This window comes from Haliotis rufescens, unplaced genomic scaffold, assembly GCF_023055435.1.
Source record: "Haliotis rufescens isolate VD_foot unplaced genomic scaffold, xgHalRufe1.0.p SCAF_10, whole genome shotgun sequence".
NCBI lineage: Eukaryota > Metazoa > Mollusca > Gastropoda > Lepetellida > Haliotidae > Haliotis > Haliotis rufescens.
In genome coordinates this window covers 10,149,603-10,168,930 of record NW_025963780.1, presented here as the reverse complement: position 1 = coordinate 10,168,930, position 19,328 = coordinate 10,149,603, and the positions used below count along the sequence as shown (strand labels likewise).

At 37.4% G+C, this 19,328-nt stretch overlaps 1 protein-coding gene across 1 annotated transcript in view; it reads left to right on the top strand.

The window, feature by feature from the left end:
• LOC124116211 (mucin-16-like) overlaps window positions 1-19,328 on the top strand; it is a 179,956-nt gene that overhangs the window by 25,345 nt on the left and 135,283 nt on the right. Inside the window, exons 33-67 of the mRNA XM_048386754.1 lie at window positions 2,919-3,057; window positions 4,008-4,109; window positions 4,455-4,595; window positions 4,916-4,963; window positions 5,963-5,986; window positions 6,164-6,318; window positions 6,997-7,072; window positions 7,258-7,391; window positions 7,819-7,863; window positions 8,288-8,396; window positions 8,527-8,607; window positions 8,789-8,988; window positions 9,233-9,502; window positions 9,718-9,805; window positions 10,207-10,323; window positions 10,475-10,629; window positions 11,423-11,498; window positions 11,684-11,817; window positions 12,282-12,326; window positions 12,751-12,859; window positions 12,990-13,070; window positions 13,252-13,451; window positions 13,696-13,965; window positions 14,181-14,268; window positions 14,670-14,786; window positions 14,938-15,092; window positions 15,886-15,961; window positions 16,147-16,280; window positions 16,745-16,789; window positions 17,214-17,322; window positions 17,453-17,533; window positions 17,715-17,914; window positions 18,159-18,428; window positions 18,644-18,731; window positions 19,133-19,249. Coding sequence (XP_048242711.1) covers window positions 2,919-3,057; window positions 4,008-4,109; window positions 4,455-4,595; window positions 4,916-4,963; window positions 5,963-5,986; window positions 6,164-6,318; window positions 6,997-7,072; window positions 7,258-7,391; window positions 7,819-7,863; window positions 8,288-8,396; window positions 8,527-8,607; window positions 8,789-8,988; window positions 9,233-9,502; window positions 9,718-9,805; window positions 10,207-10,323; window positions 10,475-10,629; window positions 11,423-11,498; window positions 11,684-11,817; window positions 12,282-12,326; window positions 12,751-12,859; window positions 12,990-13,070; window positions 13,252-13,451; window positions 13,696-13,965; window positions 14,181-14,268; window positions 14,670-14,786; window positions 14,938-15,092; window positions 15,886-15,961; window positions 16,147-16,280; window positions 16,745-16,789; window positions 17,214-17,322; window positions 17,453-17,533; window positions 17,715-17,914; window positions 18,159-18,428; window positions 18,644-18,731; window positions 19,133-19,249 — 4,279 coding nt within the window. The remainder of the gene's footprint in view (window positions 1-2,918; window positions 3,058-4,007; window positions 4,110-4,454; window positions 4,596-4,915; window positions 4,964-5,962; window positions 5,987-6,163; window positions 6,319-6,996; window positions 7,073-7,257; window positions 7,392-7,818; window positions 7,864-8,287; window positions 8,397-8,526; window positions 8,608-8,788; window positions 8,989-9,232; window positions 9,503-9,717; window positions 9,806-10,206; window positions 10,324-10,474; window positions 10,630-11,422; window positions 11,499-11,683; window positions 11,818-12,281; window positions 12,327-12,750; window positions 12,860-12,989; window positions 13,071-13,251; window positions 13,452-13,695; window positions 13,966-14,180; window positions 14,269-14,669; window positions 14,787-14,937; window positions 15,093-15,885; window positions 15,962-16,146; window positions 16,281-16,744; window positions 16,790-17,213; window positions 17,323-17,452; window positions 17,534-17,714; window positions 17,915-18,158; window positions 18,429-18,643; window positions 18,732-19,132; window positions 19,250-19,328) is intronic.

Genomic DNA, 19,328 nt, shown 5'->3' with positions numbered 1-19,328 from the left:
CAATGATTTTAAATCATGAAAATCTTAAATATTTAGAAGATAAAGATACTGTGTTTTCAATGTAAAACTAGGTTACCTGTAGATTTAACGACGCTAAATTGAATTTGGAACCGAACGCGCAGGGTGATGTTTCAAATGTTAAATTTAGCGTGGTTAAATCTACAGGTAACCTAGCTCTACATTAAAAAACACAATTTGTTTATCTCCATTCTACCATGACTAAATAAAACGCGAACTCAAATAAATTGAGTGAGGTGGCATGGGTTAAGTGGGTTGTCGATCTGAATTACGGAATCACCGACAACAGCCTGTAAACAAAAGATGGCGCTGTATATGCTCAAGCCCTTTTTTACAGCGTAATACGTCACAGGATCATATGGCAGGCATTGAAAGCATATAAGCACGGCAACTTTATCAGCTAACATGAGGTGGGCATCCCTAAAGAATATTATGCAAGCTTCGTAAACATCATGGCGTCATATCGCTCATTGTGACGCAATGATATAGAGAAGCGCCAAATTCCAAGCTTTCTGCTGTTCCCAAAACTTAAAATACATTCTCTTTGAATATTTCTATCGTGTTTTCTGGACGAAATGTATTGTCACACATCCTTTGAATAGTGTAGTAACCGCGACTTTGCATTTTGTAACCTGTACGTGTAGATATAATTATTTAAATATGCCTACCAACAATGTCTGAAACAAATAGTTTCTCTTCTATGAATATATGCTTCCGCGGTGATGCGGCTGTCAAACCCGCAGTTTCAATCAGAGAGCGTTTCTTGTGTTTTAATAGCCTCTGATTGACCAATCAGAATCGTGTAATTTCCAAATTCATGGTAGAATTAATCGTTAAATTTTCAGTAACATTATATATGTGCGTCTGTGAGGGTCAGCAATTATATTGTCAACACATGTTGTGGCTTGTATCGGGTTCAGAATTTGATATTTATCAATAATTATGGTTTATAATGGCTGTCTTAACAATACGTGAAGTGGTCGTAGAACACTAGTGTCAAATAGTGGCTTATTGTGCCATATTTGTGTAGTTCTTTTTTTCACTGGGACTTCTTTCGCCACGTCGCCTCTGTTTTCACAATTGTGTCCGGGAGTAATAATTTTCAAGTTGTTCTTAGACATATTTTGGTATAGAAAGCGACGATATCCAAACGTTTTAAGTGAAAATGATAATAAACTCTTTGCGAATGACGTGTCTTTTGTCTCACCAATCACATTTGTTGTCATATTTACTTCTGTTGTCATAGTCAGGAAGCAAACGCTCTTGTTGAACAATTCACATCTGTCATCAGTTCATAAACTTTTGGTCCTGATTTTAGATGCATCTTTTCCTGCATCATATAGACCGATTTCTCTCCCTTCAAATGTATGTAATATCATGGAGAGACTAGTAATTAATCGACTGAACTAGCTCCAGGAACGGATTGAGCTTCTCTGCCAAATTCAGTCAGTATTCCGAAAAATACCACCATGCATAGATCAGCATGACAGAAAGCTATTTGCAATCAAGAGTACATGATTGGTGTCTTTCTCAATATCGGAAAGGATTATGACATGAATTGGAGACAAGGCTTGCTTTTCAAATTACGGAAACTTAGAGTAAGAGGTAACATATGTTTGTGGATATGTTCTTTTTTCTATGGGGCATGCATGTGATTAAAAATGGTACCACAGGGGGGTGTTATAAGTTCGATTCTATTCAACATCATGATCAAGGACCTGCTTCGAAATATTAATGCTGCACATTTTGCCGACGATGAATCGTTTTGGAGACGATTTGGTTATTTTCAGTTTGTCTTTGAATCTGTCAAAAACTGTTTAAGTATAATTAGTGCCTGGTGTTCAAAATTTAAGACATTCCAATCAAAATTTGTGGCGATGATGCTCACAAAACGAAAAATCAATCTAACTCTTAACTTAAACTAGAAATAGTATTAGTGTCCAAATTTCCTGGTATTCATTTTCATCAAAGAGACATGGTCTTCTGATTTTTCTTTTCTTTACCCCGAAATTAAATTTCATATCTATCCGACTATCCAAATGAATAATACGATCCTGACGTCTCCTTTACGTTATCTAACCAATGTCGTGCTTTGTGCAATATAATACTTTGTGATTCTTATTACTTAAGTCAACGTGTTGGTCCACGTCACCCTGAAACTACACCACCACCACCATTGGTATGATATAGCTTCAATCTGCAAGTCCGTTTATTCGCCTCTCAAACTACACGTACAAGTGTCTTCTCTTCGCCAGCCTGCTAATCTGATTACATTTCTTCACCACTTTCTTTATATCCATTGATCCATAGTTGTTGAACCTCTCGAATGTCGAATATATTGATCTCCGTTAAAAAGCCAACTTCTATGTTGAATATGCCATGAAGTTGTGGCAAAGTTATGAAGACATCCAAATATGAAACTGATGCACAACTAAAATGAAAGGTCAAAACATTCAGATTGAACGTCATCGATATACTTCATCTGTCACTTAAATTGCTGACCCGTGAAGATACGGGATAGAATAGGTCTTCAGCGACCCATGCTTGTCGTAAAAGGTGACTATGCTTGTCGTAAGAGGCGACTAACGGGATCGGGTGGTCAGGCTCGCTGATTTGGTTGATGCATGTCATCGATCCGAATTGCGTGGATCGATGTTCATGATGCCAATCACTGGATTGTCTGGTCCAGAGTCGATTATAAACAGACCGCCGTCATATAGACGCAATATTGCTGAGTGCGGCGTTAAAAAACAAAAAAACAACAACTTAAATTGCTTAACGTTTTACCATGGTTACAGTGATCTTGATGTGTTAAATTGAGAACTTTAATATTTGCCTTGTTTTACCATCAGATTGGGTCATGTTATTAACTGAGTCGTTTCTTTGTTTTATTTATTTAGAATCCAGCTATTGAAAATGATATCGCAACGTTTGTCATAGCTGGAGATAAAGTGACTAAGATCCTGGTGGAGATAAAGGTCCTTCTTACAGTAACAGTTATCCATGACATCGTGGTGGAAGCGTGCTACGAGCCAGGTGGTATGTACCAGCGTGTGTTATTGGTATCGTATATATCCTGACGTACCCTAATTTCGAACAGTTCAGATGGCATTGCTAATATTTCGAGGGATGAGCGAATCAAAACCCAAATTCTGCTTCATGCCAGTAGGTGATGTCTTCAAGAATAGAATTTAGCTCCACTCTGAAAGAAAAACAATCCTCGATAAAAGGCATGACCTCATTTACATGGTCTGTAAACATCCGCTACACTCGAGTGACGTCATCTATTTTCGAACACCTGATTGGTTTAGTAATTTAGCGGGGTTTCCATAAATGAACACACGTGTTTTGGCATACAGTGCTCAACATATTTCTTGCAGGTTGACATTAAAACACAAAATATGAATATTTGTCAAATTATAATGTTCACACTATTCCCCTCTTCCTATTCTTCATGACACCGGCACCACAATTCTGAATGACGACGGACTGTTCTGACAGGTGTACAGTACTTCACATGAACCCAATGTTGACAGGCCATACATGTACACTCTTAAGGCGATAGCCTTGTTGTCGTCCCACCTCTCGTTATAACGCGACAAACTCACTTTCAATATGGCTGTTCGAAAATAGTGTACTCGGCGATAATAATGTACATCTATAATAAGCTCCCTTGGAACTCCGGGATTGGAGATTCAAAATAATCAACTAAAATAGGATCAGATGACATGGCTGATTGTTTAAATCATCGAACGCATGGATAGTTGATCCTGTGTTCAGTTATTGGTTTGCCTAGCACCGACTCAATTATTTTCTGGCCACTGTAATGTAGATGCAATAGTGCTGTCTATGTGGCCTTATACACAATATACGATACACTATACACAATTAATGACAATGTATTAAAGTAGTGTAAACATTATCCCTTATTAAATCAAAGAACGGCCCATGGAATAATTTATTTCATGCAAATACTTCTTATTTGTCAGAAACAACTATTCCCACCACAAGTGCCACAACAACAAGTGCCACAACAACAAGTGGTACAACAACAAGTGGGACCACGACTACGTCTTCAACTACACCTACAGGTGAGATATAAATAACGAGTTTGGTGGTTTGCCGGGTGATTAAAGAGTTAACAACGCTGGTAGGTAGCCTCGTGATTACGGTGATCATACCGAAGACCTGGGTTTTATTCCCCCCCATGGATACTCTGTGATGTAAAACCTTCTTAGGTACCCCACCGTGATATGGCTGGATCATATTTTCAAAGGTGGCGATACAAAAAAGATATATTTATCCATATAACATTGCTAACTTATGCTTTATTAAAATATGTACAACATGTATGACCGTAGACACGTTTAACTGACTGTCTTTATGACATGTTCATGCCTTTGCGCGCATTATTAATGTGTTTTTATTCATAACAGTGCCATGTACTAGTGAGGAAGAATGGTGCATGGAGGTGAATATTTGTATAAGCAAGAGTGCTGTCTGCGACGGTAAATGTGACTGCAATACAACACGGGCTGGGCAACCCTATTGCGAAGATGAAGACGATGACCGATGCGGTAAAATATATACAATATTTATTTATCAATACCCCTGAGAAATGCAAGAAACGTTTGACTCGATTAAAAGTTCATCGTCAATATTCTCCGTTATCTTCAAATTTACACAAAAGAATGCAAAATGTTATTAAATGTAAACCACGGTTATCGTAATAAGTCTCAGTTGTAGCACCAGCACATGGTCGCAATATGTTTTCATCATGAATATGTTTTTTTAATCTATGTCCGTGATGGCGCCATATTGATGTCACTGATGCGTCACATTTGGAAATGTCCTCCACATGTCTACCATAAAATGAAATGCTCTGTCGTCTTTTCAGCAACAACATCAGCTACCACTGTCACAGAAATTACGCAGACAACATCAGGTAAAGCATATAGCCATTATAATATTCTCATAGAGGGGATATTTGAACTTATTTTCTTTGTAGAGAGGACATTTGTATGTGTTTTGAAATCATGAAAACGTTTCAGAATGTTTGAAGGGACCATAATCTTAACTTTTTATAACCTATTTAAGTTCACAAGTCTATTGGCATGATTAGGTTCGAAAATAACAAAGCAGTAAGTGTTTAAGATGCATTAACCACGGGTACTAATCTACATATCGACCTATTTTTCAAACAATTGGGGCGGTCGGGTAGCCAAGTGGTTAAAGCGTTCGCTCGTCACGCGAAAGACCCGGGTTCGAATCCCGACATGGGTACAGTGTGTGAAGCCCATTTCTGGTGTCCCCCGCCGTGATATTGCTGGAATATTGCTAATAGCGGCGTAAAACCATACTCACTCACTCACAAATTATTTTATTTTGCGGTATATGTGTAATTTCAGTGAACTCTGGGTAGGGCGGAAGTGATTATAAATAATGATTGTGGTATGAGTGAAAAGAGACCAAATCAATGCCGTATTAGTATTTAGTAATTGATGAGTCAGACAACATTTATCAACTGTTGACAGGAGGCAAGTGTTTGTTTAAGGTAGTTTATCAACAGTCTTCTGAATACTGCAATGTAAGAGAGATACTGTATAAAACACGTTTTATAAATGGCTTATATAAAATCACTCTAAATGTAAGAAATATTACCTTAATGTTACAGCCACTGGTACTAAAACAACTTATTCAGGTACAAAATCTTATTACCTTGACAACATTCTATGAAAGTATTTTGAAATCCTATTATCACATCAATGACTATGACTGTTGTATTGGACAGCAATGATGCTATTTTACATTTACAGCTTCAGTTGTATCACGAGTTGGTATTTCAACCATTTGTGATAAGATAGAAAATTAAATAAGCATATTGACTTGTGTACAGCCCGGTTGCATTAGTCTTGAACTACACCTATTACTTTTTACTTTTCAGAGGTCACACCTTCAACTACTACTGGTAAGTTTACACGAAATCATCATGACAGGTAAAATGTAATCTGTGTGGAGGAAATGATAAATTCACAAAAGGAAATTCGCCAAGGTGTTTGAAAGTAAGTGATATATCAACGTTTTCGAATTTGCAACAGTACAAGTCTACACAGTGTTTACGATTGACTGAATAATCTTGTTACAGCTGGAACCCCATGTGAAAATATTATGGTAGGACAGGATCTCCCCTCTGCTCTTGAGAAGCTCGGCAAGTCTCTTGGTATTTATCCAAGTGGAGACATTGTCTCAGTCACAAATCCAACTGATGGCCAGATCTTGAACCCCCTTGAAGCGGAAGAAGTAAGTCGAATCTGCAATTGATAACAATTGGTTATTTTAAACATCTGTCTGTTTATTAAAATGTACATTTTCATGTCATTTGAGAAACCGGAAATAATTATAATTTCCAAAGCCATGGCCTATCATGAAACCATTTGAAACAGATGACCGGGTACGACATTGAACAAGACTGTTGGCGAAATGGTATTATTGGTGGTTCATAAATGTGGAGGCCTTGTTGTTTTCGTACTTCCGAATAATAGCATTAGTCACGATGCATGTTGTCTTTAGTCCAAATGTTAATTCGCCATCTAATTGGTAAGGTAAAAAATAAACTTAATGAAATGTTTGAATGTATCAATCAATATTTGCAATAATTGAAAATGCTTCTTGCCAATGAAATTAGAAACTCGTGAATGTCTAGTTCGCACGAAATGTGGGCCAACTCTGTTTCTCTGTTTAGAGATGGCTGCATATGGGCCTATGTTTTAGTCAGTGGTTGTAGTATGTTGGGTGTTATATGCATACCGTCATAGGTTGTTCATTGCTGCTGCACCTGTTGTGATCAAAATATGACGCCCCCCCTCCCCTTTCGAACCACTGACAATGCGATTTCACACACTTGTCTTTGTTTAGTTCGTTCGTGAATTCAATCCTTTAATGAATAAGAAGCAAATGAAAGTCACGATATTATTTCAGGCAACTGCTACTATTCCTGGCCAAAGGGACATTGTTGTTATACTAGATGCACCAAGAGTCGATGCTCTTAAGAAAGGTAAGAAACCTATTCTCTTGCTAAAACTTTAACAGGATATACGGTTGGTGATCTTAATAGCCATGAGCGCCACCATGATTTGTTAAAAGTCCTAGATTTTTCATGCATAATAAAGAAAATAATACTTTTTGACTAACCTGCCTTTCAAGTTAGACATTTCCAAGTTTTCAACGACTTGCTTGTAGACAACACTGACCTATCTCCAAGTGAAACACTTACTGGCACGGACAAGACGGTGTACGTGTACAGAGACGTTCAGGCAGGGACATACACACCGGCTCCTGGAAGTGAAACCTTTGTTGAAGAAAATGTACCACAGGTAAACCTGATATGGCAATTGATTAGTTCAATGAAGGAATGATTTCTATTATATCAGTCATTACCATCTCAAGAACTGGATATATTATCCAGTCCATGTAGTTGTGTTTTTGTGTATGTGATTATGGACATGTTTTGTAGTTTCAATTAAAGATCTGTGAAACATTGCTCGTGTGTGTGTGTGTGTGTGTGTGTGTGTGTGTGTGTGTGTGTGTGTGTGTGTGTGTGTGTGTGTGTGTGCGTTGGAGGTGTGGGGTCTACGAACATGGTGTAAACTCCTAATGTCATCTCAAAAATTACTTTTCAGAGTCTCAAGCCAGAGAATTTGTGTTTATTTCTCAAAACACGTCATACTGAAACTGTCGGTTATTACTAATCTCACATGCTATCTAAATGTTAGATGACATGTTGAACTTTCCTCTTACCAGGTACAACAGCAACTTGAACAGCAACAACAAGTCGAACAACTGAAGGTGCTACAGTGACATACAATATAACATTTCTTGAACTCTCTTTCTTCTCAGACCTCTTTGTTTTAAACCTGTGCATGAAGCTGAACAATTACTTTGATGCCGAGCCATGCAGCTTGAAAAGATGCTGTATATGATTTGAAAAGAAAGTAACAGATCTAAACTTGGGAGTATTGCGAGGTTTATCATCTGTGTATATGCATGGCTTCATTTCATTAGATCTGTCATGGAGCAGCTGTAATATATTTAGTTAAATATTTCGGGTGCTTGGATATGAGATGTTACACACATTTGTATCAATGCATGTATCAATATGATGGTAACAGAGGAATTAATACCAGTTTCTAAATAAATGCATGGATCTACAGCAATAGTGTACTGAAATAGTGTTGAGGTATAATCTGATTTTGAATGTCATCCTTTTCAGACTGGGGACGTGCCACTTTCTGGACCAAAATTTATTATTTTGTCTGCCAATCCTAACAACGCTGTCGATGAACTTGCTATTAAAGTCAAGATTTGCCAAGAGACAACAGGTACGACTTCAGATGTTTTGTGTGAAAATTACTATCAGTAATGTTCAATGAGGCCTGAATTTTAAATTTGTATTGACGACAGTCAAAGCATATTGACATCATTGAGATTCGGAATTGTTTCTCTTACCAGGTACAACAACTAGTGGAACAACCACAACCAGTGGTACAACAACAACAAGTGGAACAACAACTACAAGTGGAACAACAACAGGTGAATTCATTTATATAGACTCTTACATGTAATAGATCTTACTGGAAGCTTTTATTGTGCCTCAAGTTACAAGGCTTTGTCACACTTTGATACATATGCCATATTTTCCTTTTCTGAATGAATGGAAGAATGAAATGATATTTTGCGTTCACCCGACTCAAGAATGTATGAATCTTTACAGGAACGACTCCATGTGACAAGATTGATCTTATGGACTCAAGTGAGAACCCATCACCAGCACCGACATCATCCCCAGTCGGTAATACAGACAACCCTCTCTCGGAAATTCCATTGGAGGACTCACCTTTTGTTGACACAGTCAAAGTCACATCTAAAACAATCTTCACTTCAGTGCCATCTAAGGAAACCACAAACCCTCAGGTATGTCAGTATGGAACATGTGCTAAATGAGAAAACAATGTACAAAACATTGTTCAATGTGGATAAAACCTGATAAAATGAATGATACATATAATATCCTACAGGGATGAGTAGTTTCAATAGTATACACGAGAATATTGTATTAAGGAAAATATGACCACCAAGAAAATTAGCTTCTTAATGTTTGATTGTACAGAAACAGTGTGTAAGTGAAGGTAATAAAGTATTTCTTTGAACTCTTTAGGAGACTGAGTTCCCTGTCAAACCTTCGACTGATGAGATTATCTTGGTAACCGAGAAAAAACCCGATGGCTTCACAGTCAATGGTACACCAGTTGATACCTCCAGCAGTACCACTGGCACCATTGGGGGTGAACCTGTTTACCTCACTACCGTGAAAATAACTCCAAGTGAAAATCCAGTCACAGTGGAAAGTCCTTCTGGAGAAAAGAAACCTGAAGTCTTCCAAAAGATTGAGGGCACTCCAGATCCAACAGATTCTACTACTTTTGAAGTAATCATTTCTTTAATGTTTAGATGCTACACCTAAGAAGAGTGATTCTCAGTTCTTTTTAAGTTATTTCTTCAGAAAAACCTGATCTTCCTTTCTACTAATGTGCTGATGTTTTCCAAATTAATACTTTTTGAGAGTATGCTTTCCTTTCCAATTTGTGTTTTAAGACATAAGATGATTAGATGAAAACTGTAAATTTGCTTTTTAATATTCAGGTTCCCGTCAATGGCCCAGTATCAGACATTCTTGTGCCGAGTACTAGTAGTGTATCTGAAATTGTCATATGCGAGCACGAGACAACAGGTAAGACTCTAGACATTGAACTTGTATTGAAACTTATCCTTTATCTTTAATTCTTGGGAATGTAATTTTTGCTTGAAACTTAAGGATATGATATTTCTGCATGCAACCATCCATTTGATAGAAAGAACTTGTTTTGATTCAAGTTTTACAGAAGAGGTGCCATTAAGTCATTTAATTGAAATTTTCTTTGAAAAATCATGTTTAATGATATTATTTGTACACTTGGATAGTATCAGGTTTGTTTGTTGTTTAATGCTGAAAAGAGGTTTAAACATAGCCGATGTGCAAAATGATTCAACTGTAGTGTCAGACGAAAACTATAACCACTATTAAATGGACTATCTGAAGCAGACAGAATACAGTCTCTAAAAGGGGATACATGTTTCAATTGTTGACATTAGGAACAACAACCAGTGGTACAACAACCACAAGCGGGACGACCACAACAAGTGGTACAACAACCACAAGCGGGACGACCACAACAAGTGGTACAACAACCACAAGCGGGACAACTCAGGGTGAGTTCAATGATGTTGATGATGATATCCGATGGGTCAGTAATCTTGGTTTTAAGTTCGGTTTTCTTCGCCAGATTACAAAGCTTCATCACGAAGAATACATATGTAATCTTAGAAAAATTTTACGACTGCCTGATTAATCTTGTTACAGCTGGAACCCCATGTGAAAATATTATGGTAGGACAGGATCTCCCCTCTGCTCTTGAGAAGCTCGGCAAGTCTCTTGGTATTTATCCAAGTGGAGACATTGTCTCAGTCACAAATCCAACTGATGGCCAGATCTTGAACCCCCTTGAAGCGGAAGAAGTAAGTCGAATCTGCATTTGATAACAATTGTTTATTTTAAACATGTGTCTGTTTATTAAAATGAACATTTTCATGTCATTTGAGAAACCGGAAATAATTATAATTTCCAAAGCCATGGCCTATCATGAAACCATTTGAAACAGATGACCGGGTACGACATTGAACAAGACTGTTGGCGAAATGGTATTATTGGTGGTTCATAAATGTGGAGGCCTTGTTGTTTTCGTACTTCCGAATAATAGCATTAGTCACGATGCATGTTGTCTTTAGTCCAAATGTTAATTCGCCATCTAATTGGTAAGGTAAAAAATAAACTTAATGAAATGTTTGAATGTATCTATCCATAAGTTGCAATAATTGAAAATGCTTCTTGCCAATGAAATTAGAAACCCGTGAATGTCTATTTCATCCCAAATGTGGTCTAACTTTATTTCTCTGTGTAGAGATGGCTGCATATTGGCCTTCATTTAAGTCAGTGGTTGTAGTATGTTGGTTGTGATATGCATACCGTCATAGGTTGGTTCATTGCTGATACATTTTTTTCTAAATTGTTGGTCTACATTTTCCATCATCTGCTGTGGTATATGGCGCCCACATTTTTATAACACCAAGCTTCATTAGATTGTTAATGTTTTGGGAATGCAGCACATAATCTCAACAACGAGTTCTTTATCCCCCCTCCCCTTTCGAACCACTGACAATGCGATTTCACACACTTGTCATTGTTTAGTTCGTTCGTGAATTCAATCCTTTAATGAATAAGAAGCAAATGAAAGCCACGATATTATTTCAGGCAACTGCTACTATTCCTGGCCAAAGGGACATTGTTGTTATACTAGATGCACCAAGAGTCGATGCTCTTAAGAAAGGTAAGAAACCTATTCTCTTGCTAAAACTTTAACAGGATATACGGTTGGTGATCTTAATAGCCATGAGCGCCACCATGATTTGTTAAAAGTCCTAGATTTTTCATGCATAATAAAGAAAATAATACTTTTTGACTAACCTGCCTTTCAAGTTAGACATTTCCAAGTTTTCAACGACTTGCTTGTAGACAACACTGACCTATCTCCAAGTGAAACACTTACTGGCACGGACAAGACGGTGTACGTGTACAGAGACGTTCAGGCAGGGACATACACACCGGCTCCTGGAAGTGAAACCTTTGTTGAAGAAAATGTACCACAGGTAAACCTGATATGGCAATTGATTAGTTCAATGAAGGAATGATTTCTATTATACCAGTTATTACCATCTCAAGAACTGGATATATTATCCAGTCCATGTAGTTGTGTTTTTGTGTATGTGATTATGGACATGTTTTGTAGTTTCAATTAAAGATCTGTGATACATTGCTCGTGTGTAACATCCCAATGTGTGTGTGTGTGTGTGTGTGTGTGTGTGTGTGTGTGTGTGTGTGTGTGTGTGTGTGTGTGTGTGTGTGTGTGTGTGTGTGTATGTGTGCGTTGGAGGTGTGGGGTCTACGAACATGGTGTAAACTCCTAATGTCATCTCAAAAATTACTTTTCAGAGTCTCAAGCCAGAGAATTTGTGTTTATTTCTCAAAACACGTCATACTGAAACTGTCGGTTATTACTAATCTCACATGCTATCTAAATGTTAGATGACATGTTGAACTTTCCTCTTACCAGGTACAACAGCAACTTGAACAGCAACAACAAGTCGAACAACTGAAGGTGCTACAGTGACATACAATATAACATTTCTTGAACTCTCTTTCTTCTCAGACCTCTTTGTTATAAACCTGTGCATGAAGCTGAACAATTACTTTGATGCCGAGCCATGCAGCTTGAAAAGATGCTGTATATGATTTGAAAAGAAAGTAACAGATCTAAACTTGGGAGTATTGCGAGGTTTATCATCTGTGTATATGCATGGCTTCATTTCATTAGATCTGTTATGGAGCAGCTGTAATATATTTAGTTAAATATTTCGGGTGCTTGGATATGAGATGTTACATACATTTGTATCAATGCATGTATCAATATGATGGTAACAGAGGAATTAATACCAGTTTCTAAATAAATGCATGGATCTACAGCAATAGTGTACTGAAATAGTGTTGAGGTATAATCTGATTTTGAATATCATCCTTTTCAGACTGGGGACGTGCCACTTTCTGGACCAAAATTTATTATTTTGTCTGCCAATCCTAACAACGCTGTCGATGAACTTGCTATTAAAGTCAAGATTTGCCAAGAGACAACAGGTACGACTTCAGATGTTTTGTGTGAAAATTACTATCAGTAATGTTCAATGAGGCCTGAATTTTAAATTTGTATTGACGACAGTCAAAGCATATTGACGTCATTGAGATTCGGAATTGTTTCTCTTACCAGGTACAACAACTAGTGGAACAACCACAACCAGTGGTACAACAACAACAAGTGGAACAACAACTACAAGTGGAACAACAACAGGTGATTTCAGTTATATAGACTCTTACATGTAATAGATCTTACTGGAAGCTTTTCTTGTGTCTCAAGTTACAAGGCTTTGTCACACTTTGATACATATGCCATATTTTCCTTTTCTGAACGAATGGAAGAATGAAATGATATTTTGCGTTCACCCGACTCAAGAATGTATGAATCTTTACAGGAACGACTCCATGTGACAAGATTGATCTTATGGACTCAAGTGAGAACCCATCACCAGCACCGACATCATCCCCAGTCGGTAATACAGACAACCCTCTCTCGGAAATTCCATTGGAGGACTCACCTTTTGTTGACACAGTCAAAGTCACATCTAAAACAATCTTCACTTCAGTGCCATCTAAGGAAACCACAAACCCTCAGGTATGTCAGTATGGAACATGTGCTAAATGAGAAAACAATGTACAAAACATTGTTCAATGTGGATAAAACCTGATAAAATGAATGATACATATAATATCCTACAGGGATGAGTAGTTTCAATAGTATACACGAGAATATTGTATTAAGGAAAATATGACCACCAAGAAAATTAGCTTCTTAATGTTTGATTGTACAGAAACAGTGTGTAAGTGAAGGTAATAAAGTATTTCTTTGAACTCTTTAGGAGACTGAGTTCCCTGTCAAACCTTCGACTGATGAGATTATCTTGGTAACCGAGAAAAAACCCGATGGCTTCACAGTCAATGGTACACCAGTTGATACCTCCAGCAGTACCACTGGCACCATTGGGGGTGAACCTGTTTACCTCACTACCGTGAAAATAACTCCAAGTGAAAATCCAGTCACAGTGGAAAGTCCTTCTGGAGAAAAGAAACCTGAAGTCTTCCAAAAGATTGAGGGCACTCCAGATCCAACAGATTCTACTACTTTTGAAGTAATCATTTCTTTAATGTTTAGATGCTACACCTAAGAAGAGTGATTCTCAGTTCTTTTTAAGTTATTTCTTCAGAAAAACCTGATCTTCCTTTCTACTAATGTGCTGATGTTTTCCAAATTAATACTTTTTGAGAGTATGCTTTCCTTTCCAATTTGTGTTTTAAGACATAAGATGATTAGATGAAAACTGTAAATTTGCTTTTTAATATTCAGGTTCCCGTCAATGGCCCAGTATCAGACATTCTTGTGCCGAGTACTAGTAGTGTATCTGAAATTGTCATATGCGAGCACGAGACAACAGGTAAGACTCTAGACATTGAACTTGTATTGAAACTTATCCTTTATCTTTAATTCTTGGGAATGTAATTTTTGCTTGAAACTTAAGGATATGATATTTCTGCATGCAACCATCCATTTGATAGAAAGAACTTGTTTTGATTCAAGTTTTACAGAAGAGGTGCCATTAAGTCATTTAATTGAAATTTTCTTTGAAAAATCATGTTTAATGATATTATTTGTACACTTGGATAGTATCAGGTTTGTTTGTTGTTTAATGCTGAAAAGAGGTTTAAACATAGCCGATGTGCAAAATGATTCAACTGTAGTGTCAGACGAAAACTATAACCACTATTAAATGGACTATCTGAAGCAGACAGAATACAGTCTCTAAAAGGGGATACATGTTTCAATTGTTGACATTAGGAACAACAACCAGTGGTACAACAACCACAAGCGGGACGACCACAACAAGTGGTACAACAACCACAAGCGGGACGACCACAACAAGTGGTACAACAACCACAAGCGGGACAACTCAGGGTGAGTTCAATGATGTTGATGATGATATCCGATGGGTCAGTAATCTTGGTTTTAAGTTCGGTTTTCTTCGCCAGATTACAAAGCTTCATCACGAAGAATACATATGTAATCTTAGAAAAATTTTACGACTGCCTGATTAATCTTGTTACAGCTGGAACCCCATGTGAAAATATTATGGTAGGACAGGATCTCCCCTCTGCTCTTGAGAAGCTCGGCAAGTCTCTTGGTATTTATCCAAGTGGAGACATTGTCTCAGTCACAAATCCAACTGATGGCCAGATCTTGAACCCCCTTGAAGCGGAAGAAGTAAGTCGAATCTGCATTTGATAACAATTGTTTATTTTAAACATGTGTCTGTTTATTAAAATGAACATTTTCATGTCATTTGAGAAACCGGAAATAATTATAATTTCCAAAGCCATGGCCTATCATGAAACCATTTGAAACAGATGACCGGGTACGACATTGAACAAGACTGTTGGCGAAATGGTATTATTGGTGGTTCATAAATGTGGAGGCCTTGTTGTTTTCGTACTTCCGAATAATAGCATTAGTCACGATGCATGTTGTCTTTAGTCCAAATGTTAATTCGCCATCTAATTGGTAAGGTAAAAAATAAACTTAATGAAATGTTTGAATGTATCTATCCATAAGTTGCAATAATTGAAAATGCTTCTTGCCAATGAAATTAGAAACCCGTGAATGTCTATTTCATCCCAAATGTGGTCTAACTTTATTTCTCTGTGTAGAGATGGCTGCATATTGGCCTTCATTTAAGTCAGTGGTTGTAGTATGTTGGTTGTGATATGCATACCGTCATAGGTTGGTTCATTGCTGATACATTTTTTTCTAAATTGTTGGTCTACATTTTCCATCATCTGCTGTGGTATATGGCGCCCACATTTTTATAACACCAAGCTTCATTAGATTGTTAATGTTTTGGGAATGCAGCACATAATCTCAACAACGAGTTCTTTATCCCCCCTCCCCTTTCGAACCACTGACAATGCGATTTCACACACTTGTCATTGTTTAGTTCGTTCGTGAATTCAATCCTTTAATGAATAAGAAGCAAATGAAAGCCACGATATTATTTCAGGCAACTGCTACTATTCCTGGCCAAAGGGACATTGTTGTTATACTAGATGCACCAAGAGTCGATGCTCTTAAGAAAGGTAAGAAACCTATTCTCTTGCTAAAACTTTAACAGGATATACGGTTGGTGATCTTAATAGCCATGAGCGCCACCATGATTTGTTAAAAGTCCTAGATTTTTCATGCATAATAAAGAAAATAATACTTTTTGACTAACCTGCCTTTCAAGTTAGACATTTCCAAGTTTTCAACGACTTGCTTGTAGACAACACTGACCTATCTCCAAGTGAAACACTTACTGGCACGGACAAGACGGTGTACGTGTACAGAGACGTTCAGGCAGGGACATACACACCGGCTCCTGGAAGTGAAACCTTTGTTGAAGAAAATGTACCACAGGTAAACCTGATATGGCAATTGATTAGTTCAATGAAGGAATGATTTCTATTATACCAGTTATTACCATCTCAAGAACTGGATATATTATCCAGTCCATGTAGTTGTGTTTTTGTGTATGTGATTATGGACATGTTTTGTAGTTTCAATTAAAGATCTGTGATACATTGCTCGTGTGTAACATCCCAATGTGTGTGTGTGTGTGTGTGTGTGTGTGTGTGTGTGTGTGTGTGTGTGTGTGTGTGTGTGTGTGTGTGTGTGTGTGTGTGTGTATGTGTGCGTTGGAGGTGTGGGGTCTACGAACATGGTGTAAACTCCTAATGTCATCTCAAAAATTACTTTTCAGAGTCTCAAGCCAGAGAATTTGTGTTTATTTCTCAAAACACGTCATACTGAAACTGTCGGTTATTACTAATCTCACATGCTATCTAAATGTTAGATGACATGTTGAACTTTCCTCTTACCAGGTACAACAGCAACTTGAACAGCAACAACAAGTCGAACAACTGAAGGTGCTACAGTGACATACAATATAACATTTCTTGAACTCTCTTTCTTCTCAGACCTCTTTGTTATAAACCTGTGCATGAAGCTGAACAATTACTTTGATGCCGAGCCATGCAGCTTGAAAAGATGCTGTATATGATTTGAAAAGAAAGTAACAGATCTAAACTTGGGAGTATTGCGAGGTTTATCATCTGTGTATATGCATGGCTTCATTTCATTAGATCTGTTATGGAGCAGCTGTAATATATTTAGTTAAATATTTCGGGTGCTTGGATATGAGATGTTACATACATTTGTATCAATGCATGTATCAATATGATGGTAACAGAGGAATTAATACCAGTTTCTAAATAAATGCATGGATCTACAGCAATAGTGTACTGAAATAGTGTTGAGGTATAATCTGATTTTGAATATCATCCTTTTCAGACTGGGGACGTGCCACTTTCTGGACCAAAATTTATTATTTTGTCTGCCAATCCTAACAACGCTGTCGATGAACTTGCTATTAAAGTCAAGATTTGCCAAGAGACAACAGGTACGACTTCAGATGTTTTGTGTGAAAATTACTATCAGTAATGTTCAATGAGGCCTGAATTTTAAATTTGTATTGACGACAGTCAAAGCATATTGACGTCATTGAGATTCGGAATTGTTTCTCTTACCAGGTACAACAACTAGTGGAACAACCACAACCAGTGGTACAACAACAACAAGTGGAACAACAACTACAAGTGGAACAACAACAGGTGATTTCAGTTATATAGACTCTTACATGTAATAGATCTTACTGGAAGCTTTTCTTGTGTCTCAAGTTACAAGGCTTTGTCACACTTTGATACATATGCCATATTTTCCTTTTCTGAACGAATGGAAGAATGAAATGATATTTTGCGTTCACCCGACTCAAGAATGTATGAATCTTTACAGGAACGACTCCATGTGACAAGATTGATCTTATGGACTCAAGTGAGAACCCATCACCAGCACCGACATCATCCCCAGTCGGTAATACAGACAACCCTCTCTCGGAAATTCCATTGGAGGACTCACCTTTTGTTGACACAGTCAAAGTCACATCTAAAACAATCTTCACTTCAGTGCCATCTAAGGAAACCACAAACCCTCAGGTATGTCAGTATGGAACATGTGCTAAATGAGAAAACAATGTACAAAACATTGTTCAATGTGGATAAAACCTGATAAAATGAATGATACATATAATATCCTACAGGGATGAGTAGTTTCAATAGTATACACGAGAATATTGTATTAAGGAAAATATGACCACCCAGAAAATTAGCTTCTTAATGTTTGATTGTACAGAAACAGTGTGTAAGTGAAGGTAATAAAGTATTTCTTTGAACTCTTTAGGAGACTGAGTTCCCTGTCAAACCTTCGACTGATGAGATTATCTTGGTAACCGAGAAAAAACCCGATGGCTTCACAGTCAATGGTACACCAGTTGATACCTCCAGCAGTACCACTGGCACCATTGGGGGTGAACCTGTTTACCTCACTACCGTGAAAATAACTCCAAGTGAAAATCCAGTCACAGTGGAAAGTCCTTCTGGAGAAAAGAAACCTGAAGTCTTCCAAAAGATTGAGGGCACTCAAGATCCAACAGATTCTACTACTTTTGAAGTAATCATTTCTTTGATGTTTAGATGCTACACCTAAGAAGAGTGATTCTCAGTTCTTTTTAAGTTATTTCTTCAGAAAAACCTGATCTTCCTTTCTACTAATGTGCTGATGTTTTCCAAATTAATACTTTTTGAGAGTATGCTTTCCTTTCCAATTTGTGTTTTAAGACATAAGATGATTAGATGAAAACTGTAAATTTGCTTTTTAATATTCAGGTTCCCGTCAATGGCCCAGTATCAGACATTCTTGTGCCGAGTACTAGTAGTGTATCTGAAATTGTCATATGCGAGCACGAGACAACAGGTAAGACTCTAGACATTGAACTTGTATTGAAACGTATCCTTTATTTTTAATTCTTGGGAATGTAATTTTTGCTTGAAACTTAAGGATATGATATTTCTGCATGCAACCGTCCATTTGATAGAAAGAACTTGTTTTGATTCAAGTTTTACAGAAGAGTTGCCATTAAGTCATTTAATTGAAATTTTCTTTGAAAAATCGTGTTTAATGATATTATTTGTACACTTGGATAGTATCAGATTTGTTTGTTGTTTAATGCTGAAAAGAGGTTTAAACATAGCCGATGTGCAAAATGATTCAACTGTAGTGTCAGACGAAAACTTTAACCACTATTAAATGGACTATCTGAAGCAGACAGAATACAGTCTCTAAAAGGGGATACATGTTTCAATTGTTGACATTAGGAACAACAACCAGTGGTACAACAACCACAAGCGGGACGACCACAACAAGTGGTACAACAACCACAAGCGGGACGACCACAACAAGTGGTACAACAACCACAAGCGGGACAACTCAGGGTGAGTTCAATGATGTTGATGATGATATCCGATGGGTCAGTAATCTTGGTTTTAAGTTCGGTTTTCTTCGCCAGATTAC